Source organism: Excalfactoria chinensis, chromosome Z, assembly GCF_039878825.1.
Source record: "Excalfactoria chinensis isolate bCotChi1 chromosome Z, bCotChi1.hap2, whole genome shotgun sequence".
Lineage (NCBI taxonomy): Eukaryota > Metazoa > Chordata > Aves > Galliformes > Phasianidae > Excalfactoria > Excalfactoria chinensis.
This window is the reverse complement of record NC_092857.1, coordinates 37026004-37038674: the sequence shown is the minus strand read 5'-3', so window position 1 is coordinate 37038674 and position 12671 is coordinate 37026004. Positions and strand designations below refer to the sequence as shown.

The following is a 12671-nucleotide window of genomic DNA, read 5'->3' as shown; positions in this document are numbered from 1 at the left end:
GCAGCATGGTGCTTGTTCTGTGGGCAGATTATAAGCCTGAGCCATGTTCATTAAATTCTAGAGATTTAATGCCTTGCCCCTGCTCATGCAGGAAATCTGTGGCCAGCCCTGGAGAGGAAGCCAGATCTCCTGCATGGTGGTATGGCTCCCTCAGTTCCTGACCCATCTGTCCTCCTCTCTACTATATTGTTGGCCTCCAGTGCAGACAAGTCTGCCCGAGGAATTTTCCATTGAGTTCTGCTGTTGATGAGTTTCTTTCTCACCAATAGGTGGAAACTGACAGCCCGGTTTCTCAGGTGACACAAGGAACGGTTCTGCCATCCCAAATGAGGCAGGAAAAACATCACGCAGAACAAGGAATTTTCCATAAGAAACTGTACCATAGCAACTGACAAAGACGTTGAAGCACATTACACTTTCTCTGCTTGTTGCAACCTGTGCTTTGATGCAACAGGACATCAGAAAAGCGAAGAATTGTGTTTTTGTTTTGTTTTGCTTTTCTTTTGCTTATTATTTCTTTGGCCAGGATAGTGATTGCTTTAACTGGTGCTGCTTGATCACAAAGGATTTATTGCAAAATTGTGTAACCTTTCCATATCCATCTCCAAGGTCTGTGCCAGAGCCTGTGTTCTGGCAGGCACTGCCATGCTATAGCTGGGGAGAGTGAGGGAACTACATCTGCAAACTTCCACAAGATCACAAGTTTTTGAAGCTGTAGGATCACTAACCAAATAGGATTCAGAAATATTTCTAACAGGATAGGAGCTGTCTAATATGTGGCACTAAAATAAAGCTGAGTCACTAAGAAGTAGTGATAAATAAGCCAGCAAAAGTTGCTGTCTGTTTTTACTAAGCGCACCAAAATGAGGTTGTCTAATGTAACAGAAAAGAATCACTGTGCAGAAGCTAGTGTCTGTGGCATTGATTTGGATACAGCCAAATTTCTGCGGTACTAGGAACAGCATTTAATCAAAATGTTGTATGAAATCTCAAAGGGAAGTCTTTGAAGGGCAGATGTTTGGCTTGTTCCATAGCAGCTGTAACAGGCTGTTCAAGATGAACAAATCTAAATTAACAGGGCCTAAAATGCTTAAGTGGGAAAACAGGAAGAAATCTGATTAGTGCTACTAATCAGCTGAGGTCTGGAGATTCCCCTTCTGTTGAGCTGGAGCAGTTCAGTCATCTTCCCCTTCTTTCTGGGGTTTAAACTTCACCCTACCCATACTTAGTCTCTCCCTTGTGTCCCTTTTCAAGCCCATGGGCAGTTCAGGCTTGTGCTTCTCATGGGAAACAGTAAACTCCACAGTCCTCCTCTCCACTGTATCTGCAGACACGAATTAACAGGTGGAAGCTACATTGTGCAGCACATCTGTTAGGCATGTACTCTATTTTCATACGCATTCATTGCTTATCTGATTAGAAGGACTGTATTCCTGAGGTAAAATGTACTTCTTTTCTGTGAGACTTCATGCTACATGTTCCCCTTGATGTCAGTGACTAGCCTGTCACTGAAATGGAGAAGTTGTGTGGGAGTCCTGTAGACCTAGCCTTGAGCTAAAACCTGTTTACAGGAGCAAGTATCATTACAGCTGTTTATAGCTATGACTTCTAGCATGCTTCATATGTGAAAACATCGTACTCTGGGCAGCAGCAGGGGTAATGAAGGGCCTCTAACCACTATACCTACTGTAACTAACATATATCTGGGTTGGTTATAAGCAAAAAGACTTTTTAAAATACTCTGAATTTAAGAAGAGACTTTTCTCAGATATGGTCTGGATGCTAAGCTAGAGTAGACCTCATGGAGATGCAGCTTACCATTTTCCCCCAGCTTACACAACTGACATTTCTGATGAATGTTTGGCACAATATGAAGTAAAATCATTCCAGAAGCTCCTGTTCAGAAATCTTAATTGGTTTACACTTGTGAAGGTGTGGAAAGAAATCAAAAGCAAGTACTTTAAAATGTGGTTGTGGCCTGTTTATTTTTATCTGGAATAGTACTTTAATAGCACTTTAATGGCTAACAACACACAGACTGGAGTAAGGAAGGAATTAGCTCAGTCAGAAGAGAAGCAGACATCACATATTTTCTTCCATTTGTGTTGTTGTCATTGTGTTTGTTTGTTTGTTTTGTCTTGTTTTAATTAGAGAGCGCTCTGGGTTTCTTAATTGCTTTCTTCAGTAGCTTCTCTTTGTGACTGTTAATCTAGAATGATCCACTGAGTTTCCCAGTTTACATTTTGTGAGTGAGAGTAGAGTTGGTTTCACGGCTTACAAGGTAACACTGAAGATGGTGGAAGGGAAACAGAGCTATTGAAAAATCCTTTTTCTGAATGTATTTTTTTTTATTCCAGTTGCTTTTATTTTTGTGTGTGTTTTAATGCAGTTAAACTTTGAGGAGGTCAGAATCAGATGTCTGTAAAAATAAAGTATTTTTTGCATTCTTCTCTAGATTTTAAGGTAAGATGGCGGTGAGGAGTTTCTAACATTGTTTTCGAAACACCAGTGCAAAACACACACACTTTGTAGCTTTGTGACACTGCCCAAATAGAAATAAATTCATCTTCAGAAGAAAATTCTATGAGGCAGCTAAGTAAGAATTTTTGGTCTTATTCTGTAGGTTGGGAAAACAATGATGAAGGGATTCACTCAGAAGAAGTGTCTTAAAGTTGTTTGCTGAAGCCCTCATGACAAATACCTTTCCATTTCTATGTGTGTCTGTTGAGGTTTCAGAAGTAAACAGTGTTGTCTCTCTGTAGTTTCTCTGTGAGGAAAAATGCAAATCAGTATGGTTATTTTTGTAGTTAGAGCCTGTTATATTTTTAGAATGTGTGACTGAATTACCATTCTCATAAAGAAGAAAATGTTAAAAGGGAAGAAAAAATGTGACAGAAGCAGTGGTGAAAACAACACTCTTGCCTTTAAGTTGATTGTGATTTTTATGTAAAAAAGAGTTCTGGCCATTTGGGAAGAATATAGGAAAATTGCCAGGGCATGTAGGGATGCAACAAGGAAAACTAAGGCCCACTTAGAATTTAATCTGATGAGAGTAGTCAAGGAGGACAAGAAAGGCTTCTGTATGTCAATAGCAAAAGGAGGACTACTGAAAATGTGGGCCTGATGCTGGGTGCCTGGGTAACAGAGGATACTAAGAAGACAGAGTTACTGAATGCCTTCTTTGCTTCAGTACTTACTGCTAAGACTGACCTCAGGAATCCCAGATCCTGGAAATAAGAGATTCTGGGGATGGGAGGACTTCCTTTTGACTGAGGAGAACCTGACCAGAGATTGTTTTGGCAAATTTGATGCTTACAAATCCATGGCCCCCCATGGGATGCATCCATGAGTGCTGAGGGAACTGGCAGAAATGACTGACAAGCCACTCTCAATCATCTTGGAAAGATGATAATTGAGAAAAGGAAAGGTGCCTTAGGACTGGAGGAAAGCCAGTGTCACTCTAGTATTCTGAAGGGACAAGTAGGAAGGCTTGGGAAACTACAGGCCAGTCAACTTCATCTCCATCCCTGGGAAAGGGATAGAACAGTTTATTCTGAATATCATCTCCAAGCAAAGTAGAAGAGAAGATCAAGTATTTGACTTGAATTCACCAAGGGGAAATCATACTTTACTGATTTGGTAGCCTTCTGTGGTGTCAAAACTGAGTGGGTAGATGAAGGGAGAGCAGTGGATTCTGTATACCTTGACTTCTGCAAGGCTTCTGACACTGTTTCCCGTAACATCCTCGTGGGTAAGCTTAGGAAATGTGGGATAGATTAATGGACTGCTGAGATGGACTGAGAACTGACTTACTGGCTGAACTCAGAGGATTATATCAGCAGCACAGAGTCTAGTTGCAGACCTCTAGTTAGCAGTTATCCTAGAGTATCAGTACTGGCTGTGGTCTTTTTCAATGTCTTCATCAGTGAGCTAGACGAATGTATAGAATGCACCCACAGCAAGTTTGCTGATGCTATGAAGCTGGAGGAGCTAACACACCAGACAGCCATTCAGAAGGGCTGGACAGACTGGAGAGCTGGACATAGAGGAGGTTCAGCAAGAGCAAGTGCTGAGTCCTACATGTAGAGGGGAATAATGATATGTGCCAGCACAGGATAGGGGCTGACCTCCTGGAAAGGAATTCTACAAAGAAGAACCTCAGACAACAGGTTGGCCATGAGCCAGCAGTGTGCCCCTGTGGCCAAGAAGGTTAATGGTATTCTGAGGTGCATTAAAAAAAGCATGGCTATCTGGGCAAGACAGGTGATCCTCCCCATCTACATTGCCCTAGTGAGGTAGTTCTGGGCTCCCCACTTCAAGAAAGATGGGGAACTTGTAGGGAGGGCGGGTCACAAAGATGATTAAAGGCCTGGAGCATCTCCCTTATGAAGAAAGGCTGAGAGACCTGGGACTGTTTAACCTGCTGAAGAAAAGACTGATGGGGGATCTTAACAAGTGGATGGAGCCAGGCTCTTCTCAGTGGTGTACAAGCACAGAACAAGGGGCAACAGGTATAAACTGAAACATAGGTAGTTGCATACAAACATGAGGAAAACCTTTACTGTGGGGGCAACAGAGCACTGGAGCAAGCTGACCAGAGAAGTTGTGGAGTTTCCTTCTCTGGAGATATTCAGAACTCACCTGTGCAATTTGCTGTAGAGAACCTGTTTTAAGAGGTAGGTTGGACTAGATGATCTCCAGAGCTCCCTCCGGGTCCCTACAGTTCTGTGATCCTGTATGTGGGAAGATGTTGGAAAAAGTAGCTAATAAATCTTGGAAGTGATCTATAGTCGATTATGTTAGTTTCTGACTCTGTTTTCTCCTTAAAATTCTGTCTAGAAGAGCAGATTAGAAAAACTGTGACCTGGAAACTGTTGGATGACCATTTTATTATTTCTGGGCTACCAAAAGCCAAGCATCACAACTGCCTAACTGGCTTAACACCAAGTCCTTCTCAGGTGCAACACCTCACCCTCCTGCTGGTGGCGGTCTTGCAGGAAGCAATGATTAGTTGACACTGGCTGTGAAGCAGTCTATTAATCTACTCTGGTGACATCCTGACTGTGGGGCTGAACAGTAACTTACGCTTTGTGCATCTCAGTTTTAGTTCAGTACAGGTGAGAAACATACCAACAGTCAACACCCATTTACTTAGCTGCAAGTGCCAGCTTTGAGCAACTAGAGAGAAAAATCCAGCTGTGATTTTGAGACAGAAAAATTCACTGCTGACAGTGAAAGTGATGATAATTTTTAATACTTTCTCTACTGATAAGCATGTAGGGTATTCTCCATTACAGATGAATAAGTATAGCAGCCATTTGTGTCGGTTACTGCTCAAAATGAATATATAGGCAACTGGTACTTATCTGCTCTGTGAGAGAACTTGAACTTCAGAAAGAACAGGAGAAAAAAACTAACATTATGTCTGTCTTGCTGTGCAGACTACAGTTTCTTTAAACTATTCTGTAATGTCTTGGTATGCAGTAGTTGCAACACAACAGACTTGCTTTTTTAAAAAGCAACAGTCACAGAGAAGCTAAGAGAGAAAATAACTTTTGTGGCCAATGCATTTTGATTTCTCGCACAGGCTCCCAGGACTAACATTTGCATTCACTTCAGGATGCATGTATTACAGGAGATTCAATTGTAAGTACTTTCCAAGAATAAAGAGCACAAGGGGAAAGGTGGTTGTGATTTATGCTGACATCTATTAAGCTTTTATGGAAGATCACATGTGTGTACTAGCTATCACCATAAAATTAACTGGTACTAATTGGTCAAAGCTACCAACTCAGTCTGCTTATGAGTGTAACTCTCTTTTTTAGGTCGTTCGTTATACTGACATAGTATGTCAGACCCTGAATAAAGTTCATTCAGCCATTTATGATGCTCTTCTTTTTGTTGCTCTGCTATGTGTATGTGCTGCCATCAGTGTGGGTTCACATCTCTGCAAAGACTGAGTCTGTGTACTTTGAGAAATATGTGTCTCAGGTATCAGCCTAGTGGTCTCTTCTCCAGCATCAGTGGGTTGTGGGAGGGCACCCTTTGACTGAACCTCTTCTGGTGTTTTCCTCTTTCTTGGAAACTGACAAAAACAAAATGTTCAAACACATTCTCTTCCTTCCTCCTGCTCCCCCCCCCCCGCCCTTCTGAGGCATGAAAGTAAGGAAAAAAAAAAAAAAAAGAGAACTAAAACAAAAACAGAGAAAGGCTGTTACTGAGTTCATTATTGTGTTATAAATCAAACCAGTAAACTTTCATGAATTTTGCTGTATTTGGGCAGCTCCTGTTCCTTAGTGACAGCTGCTTGGCTCAGTACACTGTAATTATCAGCTCAAAAACAAGATGCTTTTTAGGTGCTGAAATCATAATGGCAGAGACTGAACTTGTCTTCAACCTCCTCATGGGCCACAGCTCTAAAAGATCTCCTTTAGTGTGTGCTCTGACAGTTCATGAACACACTAGACCCTTTAGGAAGCTGTTACCCTAAAGAAGTATAGGTCTTTGTTTTTTATTAACTGCTGATGTATCATACAGTTGCTGTTTGGTTAATGCATCTGTGTTAACTTTCTTTCTCTAAAATAAAAGTTTTTTTGATATATGGGGGGGAATTTTGTGCATGTTTGTGAAACTTTCCAAAGTTCTTATTTAAACAGAAGGAACCTGGCTGAGAAGCAGACATGTTAACCTGCTGGATATAGTTAAACTGAGTGCTCTCTGTTCCTACCTTATGTCCCCTGTGTCCCCTGTCTCCCTCTCTTCGACTATTGGCTGGACAGAAGGGCTGCATGTCAACGAGATGACTGATACCTGCTGTCAGCAGCCACAAGGACATACAGAGCGTGAGATTACCTCTGATCTGCTAAGAGGACAACGGGTTCTACACTGTGCAGACTATTTGCAAGGGACTGTGTGTAGAGCAGACTTCATTTCCCTCAACAAACTTGTTCTGACAAAGAAGGAGTCTTTTTTTATTGGTTTGAAGTGTAGGAAAATGTAATTTTAGCTGACAGATAACAATATCCAGAGCTCAAGTCAATGAAAGTAGACTTCTCATTCTCTTTGCTAGGCCTGTTACATAGATCTGTTGAAAGTAACATGCAGATCGAAGAGGGAAGAAAATACAACAAACACTTTTTTGGTTTTTTCTTTTTTCTTTTTTCCTTCTTTTCTCTCTCTCTCTCTCTTTTTTTTTTTTTTTTTTTTTTTTTTTTTTTTTTTTTTTTATAATTTTGGAAGTCCAGTTGCTCCCAGTGTCAAGTCACATCTTTTCTCTTTTCTCATTGTAACCATTGTAACCATGAGACAGACTGCTTATCCTACCAGGACAATTAGAGCAGGTACCTGTCCCACTGCTATTGAAAGGTGTTTTGAAGTGTTATCAAATCCTACTGGGCTGTGGTTTAGTGTAATTTGCAGGGTAGTAGGGTAGTTCCAGGTAGCAGAACCACTGTTTGTTTAAGCAAAGCATAATACTAGAGGCATGCCACAGTCTTATTCACATCCATCCTAGGAACTGGGGAGATTTTCACACCAAAGAGAAGGATGAGACAGGCTGCAGAAACATCATGACTTTTACACACATTTTATGGCCTCAGTCCTTCAGAAGGCAGAAGGGAAGGACAGGTCAGCAGTGGTGATGAGTGGTTTGAAGATTAAGCATGTACTGTATTTGTGTTGATATGAAGGAAAATTCTTCCCCTCCCCTTCCCTGACCCTCAAGAACATGCAACAAGATAAAAGAAAAGTGATATTTTCTCTGTAGTCCTATTCCTGAAAAACCTTAATCATGTTCTCTTTTGCTGTTTTGTAAATCTTCTGTGACTTCGTTTGAAAGACCCATGAGTGAGAACTTGTAGAGCCTATTTTTGGAACTATTACGATGTAGTAATCTTCAGACTGCTTAGTGGCTGTGGTTGAGCTCTCTAACCCAGGAGTAAACATGAGTTTTCTAGGTGTACTTAGCATATGTATGCTTCTAGTTGTATCCGCCTTTTTTATCAGTAAGAACAGAAGTTCTGAAACTGTGACAGAGGCCAATGAGGAAAAGCTATCTGGAGATGTAAGCCACTGTAAATGGCACACCAGCAAAGAGGTGTACAAGCCTGTCAATGAAAGGAAAGCAGAACAACAGTAGCCTTGACAAGGAAGGACAAATGCTGAACTGAAGAACTGAAGGACAATACATCTGTAAGAGACAAGAACCTGCTTTCCATGTCCATCCACCTTTTAAGATGGCTCTGCTTGTCTCTTACATTGTGAGGGTTTTTCAGGACAGATAATGCTCAGTGCTAACCCGTCTGTGACTGCAGATGCAGGAGGAGGAGGAGGGCAAAACGAAGTTCTTTACTTTTCAGTGTATAGGAAAAGTCTATACTCTTCTCTTTTTCCCTCTGATTTTTTTTTTTTTTTTTTAATGGGAAATCTGATCAAAGGGCAAGGATGTTCTTTCTCTTATTTGTTTGCCTTTCTTGATGTTACCGTGTCTTTTGTGGGTCCTCTTCAGGAATAACCCAAATTCTTATTTTAAAATGCAATTACTCTGTTTTTAACAGCCACTTAGAGTGAAACACAGCAGGAAAAAGGGTGGCATATATAGAACTATAAGCATCAGTAGCCAAGTGGCCTCAAAGCAATTCAGCTGATGAGTGAACCTTCCACTGAGGGAAGAGTTTACTTCAGCTAGTCCAAAGAAATCAAAACGTGGGTATGCCTAAGATTCAACTTTCCTCACAGAAAGCCATACAGTATTATGCAGCCTGGTAGAACTCTGACAGGAGCACTGAAGCTGGACAAAAATTACTAGAAAACGTGTAAATAGTATTGTTAAAAGTGGTGTATAAAAGACTGAATTTGTTGTGCTCCTTTGATACCTTCTCTATTCTTTCCATTTCCTTTCTTGCAAAATTAGCTATAACAGAGCAGTCTTACCTGTCTAAGATGGCAAGAACAGGTGCTGTGATATCTTTCAGTAAAGTAATTCAGCAAAAGATGATAATTAAGTCTGTATTAGTAATTAACTCTTCTGTCCCCTTTCAGGGGATGAAATTTAGGATTGTGAGCCAAACACATAGTTTACTCTTGCACTGGACTGAAAGCTGGATTTGGTTTTCACATTTCTTTTTCAGAGGCCAAAAGTAAAATCCTCCTGTTCTCCTCACAGAATCACAGAATCACAGAATGACCTGGGTTGGAAGGGACATCATATTAAGATACTTAATGATATTCTTTTCCTTTTAAAATAAGAAGAGAAAAGTAAACCAATGAAGCATACATCAAAAATGAGGCAATCTCTTTTGAACTGCACCTTTAAGCCCACTTAGCCAAAGCCTGAATGTGGCTCAGTCCTTGAATGTGTGATATCTCTTTCAGGTCCTGCTTCCCAGACTGGCGTCTTGGAATGCTTTTCAGATTATGCTGTTTCTGAAAAAAAAGAGGTAGAAAAGAGTTAATGCTTTGAAGATAGTATGTTTATTAGCTCTTCTCCCATGCAAGCATCTATTGTACAAGATATGCTCCATGGTACTTTCGTATCCTTTGCTGAGTGCTTCTCTTCCTGTGGCTCAAAGGATCCATAAAGATTAGTGTTGTGCTGAGGGGAAGGATTTCCTGGCCTGAGCTAAGAGAAGGGTGGTGATGGTGAGATCATTCTCACCAGCTAATTTAAATGTACAAGGCAGACGAGATTTGCCACAATAAAATAATACTAGTGGACATTTTATACCAAAACTCCTGCACAGTAGTCTCTAAGTTTCGTTATCAGTAACTTTTTGGGAGAAGTGCATTGAGACTGGCATTTAAAATTAAGTGCATGTGCTTATGCAAAGGCAGAGTTTGGTCAGAAATGCAGCACAGTTTTCTGCTTAGAGCTGATTTGCAGTACTGTGCCGAAAAGCTGTTAGTAAGCAGGAAGCAGAATACAGAGAAAATAAGTGAATAATACCTACTACCTATTTTGAATGTACTCCAACAAATTCAGTTATTCTGACATATCCCAGTTTTTTCAGCATATAACTTGTCAAATCCATATTTAACACATATTTTAACATTGAAATAAAAAAAAAAAATAATGCCTGTGTACTGAGGCTTGAGGGCCTTGCATACCTTAGTTCTTGTAAGGTAAAACTCGTACCTGGAAAAGCTGTCAATTTCATTATTCTTGTTTTCCTGAAGGGTGAATATAGCTTATAATGCTCATGCATTTAAAATCATGTTGGCATTGTTATTACTACTTACTATTAGGTAGTTTTTATTTGGTTATAAAGATGAAATTGAATCTGGCAATCTATCTCTCTGTACAACAGTGAGAAGATTTTGGCTAAATATAAAGTTTCTAGTGGCTCAGAAGTCAAATAGAAGCCAACAAGTCAGCAAATACATGAATTTCAGCCAGTGAAGTGCCATGATAGCTACAGCAAAATGATTTTATAGGGCACAAGAGCTGAGGTGCCCCAGGCCCTTTAGGAAGGACTGCAACTTGGGCACCACCTCAGGAGCTGCAATGATGTGTCACAGGGAGAATTCTAATTCCCGGTCAAGACAAAGGAAACCCTGGGGTACAAAGTAGAAAGCCTGTGAGGATTTAAGTTGTAAACAAAATCACTGAAAGGTTAAACTACAACAGTCACAGATTTATTGGTTTTACCATCAAATGTATCTCCTGACAGTTAGGAAATTCCTGGGGATTATGCCATTCTAATGAGTGCTTATAGTTTTTTTCATAAGTGTCTCCGGCTTTTCTTCCAAGGAAGACCACATCCAATGGAATTGCCCCCTTCAGTTTGCCTATTAAATAACTGAAAGACTGGGAAAGTCATGCAGACTGTTTCAGAAGCCATGTTTGTAGTGGTAAAATGAAAAGATCTGAGTGTCTCTCTGACCTAGTAGTTCCTCTATGGATAGTTCATGTTCTGTTTTCTATGTCCTGCGCTGGTATCTCTGATTTGCATTAGAGTACATAAGAAGCAGGTTTTTTGTTGGCTTATTTTAGTCTCATTAAAGAGATTATTTGTGTCTCAAATATAGACTATATGCATGTAAACTGACTGCTTGCTTGTTTGCACTTTCAAGAGCTGGATATTGATCTTGCATGAGGATTGGTTGCTGCTATATGCTAATAAGTAAACAGCAGCACCACACACAAAAAAAAAAAAATGTATATAGAATCATATGTAATAAATGTTGTATGGGTTAAGCACATCAAATAATCATAATATTTTCAGTACTGAGATTATTTCTATACATAAGCAGTTATGACAGGCAAGTTTTTTTGTTGTTGTTGTTTTAATTTGATTCTATTTTATGAAGTTGGTTATTTCTGCCATGTCATTATCATGGTAGAGAGTAGAAATCTCAGTGTGCCAAAATTTCTACACTGCCAGTACCACACAGGGCTGTACTGATGCTGCTGCTGCTGCAGAATATGAAGGTCAATGGGCTAGACTTTCTGTCTGCTGTCTGTAGTGATTTTGTATCTTCCTGCTATATGATTCGCTCTGAAATTCCACCCTGCCTTTTATCTGAGTGACAAATGCTGTACAAATTTGGTGTACAATCTAAGCAATTACTCAGCCATTCAGCCATTTACATCTTTTTTTTTTTTTTTTTTTTTTTTTTTTTTTTTTTTTTTTCTTCTATCATTATCTTAGAAAGACCTGGGTTGTAGTGATTGCAAGAAAAATGATAGGAGTAGATAATGAAGAAACTTTGTAAAATGTCTTTCTATGACAACTCGTGTCACATCACAAATCTTATCTGCTGTTGCCTTTTTCTCAGGCAATTTTAAATATGTCTATAATATTACCTTGTCTGGTTATCTGACATCTTAAAGATCCTTTTTCTCTTCTCTAGACACCTTGTACAGCAGACATTATCAGTATGTTCCATGTATGTACCACTAGTAAAATTTTTAACAGTATCTTGGAAAAGAGTCTTAGCAGGTGACTTTGGTGGGCATGCAACACTATGGAATCCTCTAGTGTTGACAGTTCAGTGAGCAGTGAGGATGGAGCCTGATTGCTATGGCTCTTACTGTCCATCATGCAGTGAATTCCTGATGCAGACCATCCATAAGAATAGAGATCTCTCTTCTGCTCGGTTCTTTTCATAAGGTATGTAAAACTATATCTGAAACTGGCATTTGTGATACTGCAGCTGAGCAAGATGTTCACACTGTGACACATGCTCATTTATATAAGTCACATAACTTTGTAATTTTAGCGCTTTTTAGGAAACATATACTTAAAAGGACTAGTGTGATTTTTGAAGTACAAAAGGAGCTGATTTTAAGCTTGTATCATAACTCAGTAGAAAGTGATACAAGAATGTACCTTCCAGAACAGATAAAATGAAAATGAAAATAATAATAATAATAATTGGAAACATCTATATTTTTAAATGTTATTGAAAATTATTCCATAGAAGAGCTATAAAAATGACTGGCAAACTAGAAAGAATGCTTATCTGAGAGGGGCTTCAGTTTCTTTGCCTTACCAATAACAAGAATAGTATCAATATTTTGTGAAGTCTCCTGAAACTCAAGGGAGGTAGATATAATTCAGACAAGCTAAAAATTAAGAGGAAAAAAAAAGGAGGTCTGCATTTTTATTAGCAATGAAAATGATTATACATTAGGGTAAGTGAATAGCTAGACATCCTAATAAAGACTGGCA

At 39.6% G+C, this 12671-nt stretch overlaps 1 protein-coding gene across 3 annotated transcripts in view; it reads left to right on the top strand.

The window, feature by feature from the left end:
- Positions 1-12671, top strand: part of NTRK2 (neurotrophic receptor tyrosine kinase 2) — a 202265-nt gene that overhangs the window by 132796 nt on the left and 56798 nt on the right. The window contains exon 13 of one of the 3 annotated variants that reach the window (XM_072359866.1): positions 270-6029. The exons of the other annotated variants lie outside the window; for them this stretch is intronic. Within the exon in view, the coding sequence (XP_072215967.1) occupies positions 270-280 (11 nt within the window). The 3' untranslated portion in view covers positions 281-6029. Of the gene's footprint in view, positions 1-269; positions 6030-12671 lie in introns of those variants that run through there. 3 annotated transcript variants of the gene reach the window in all.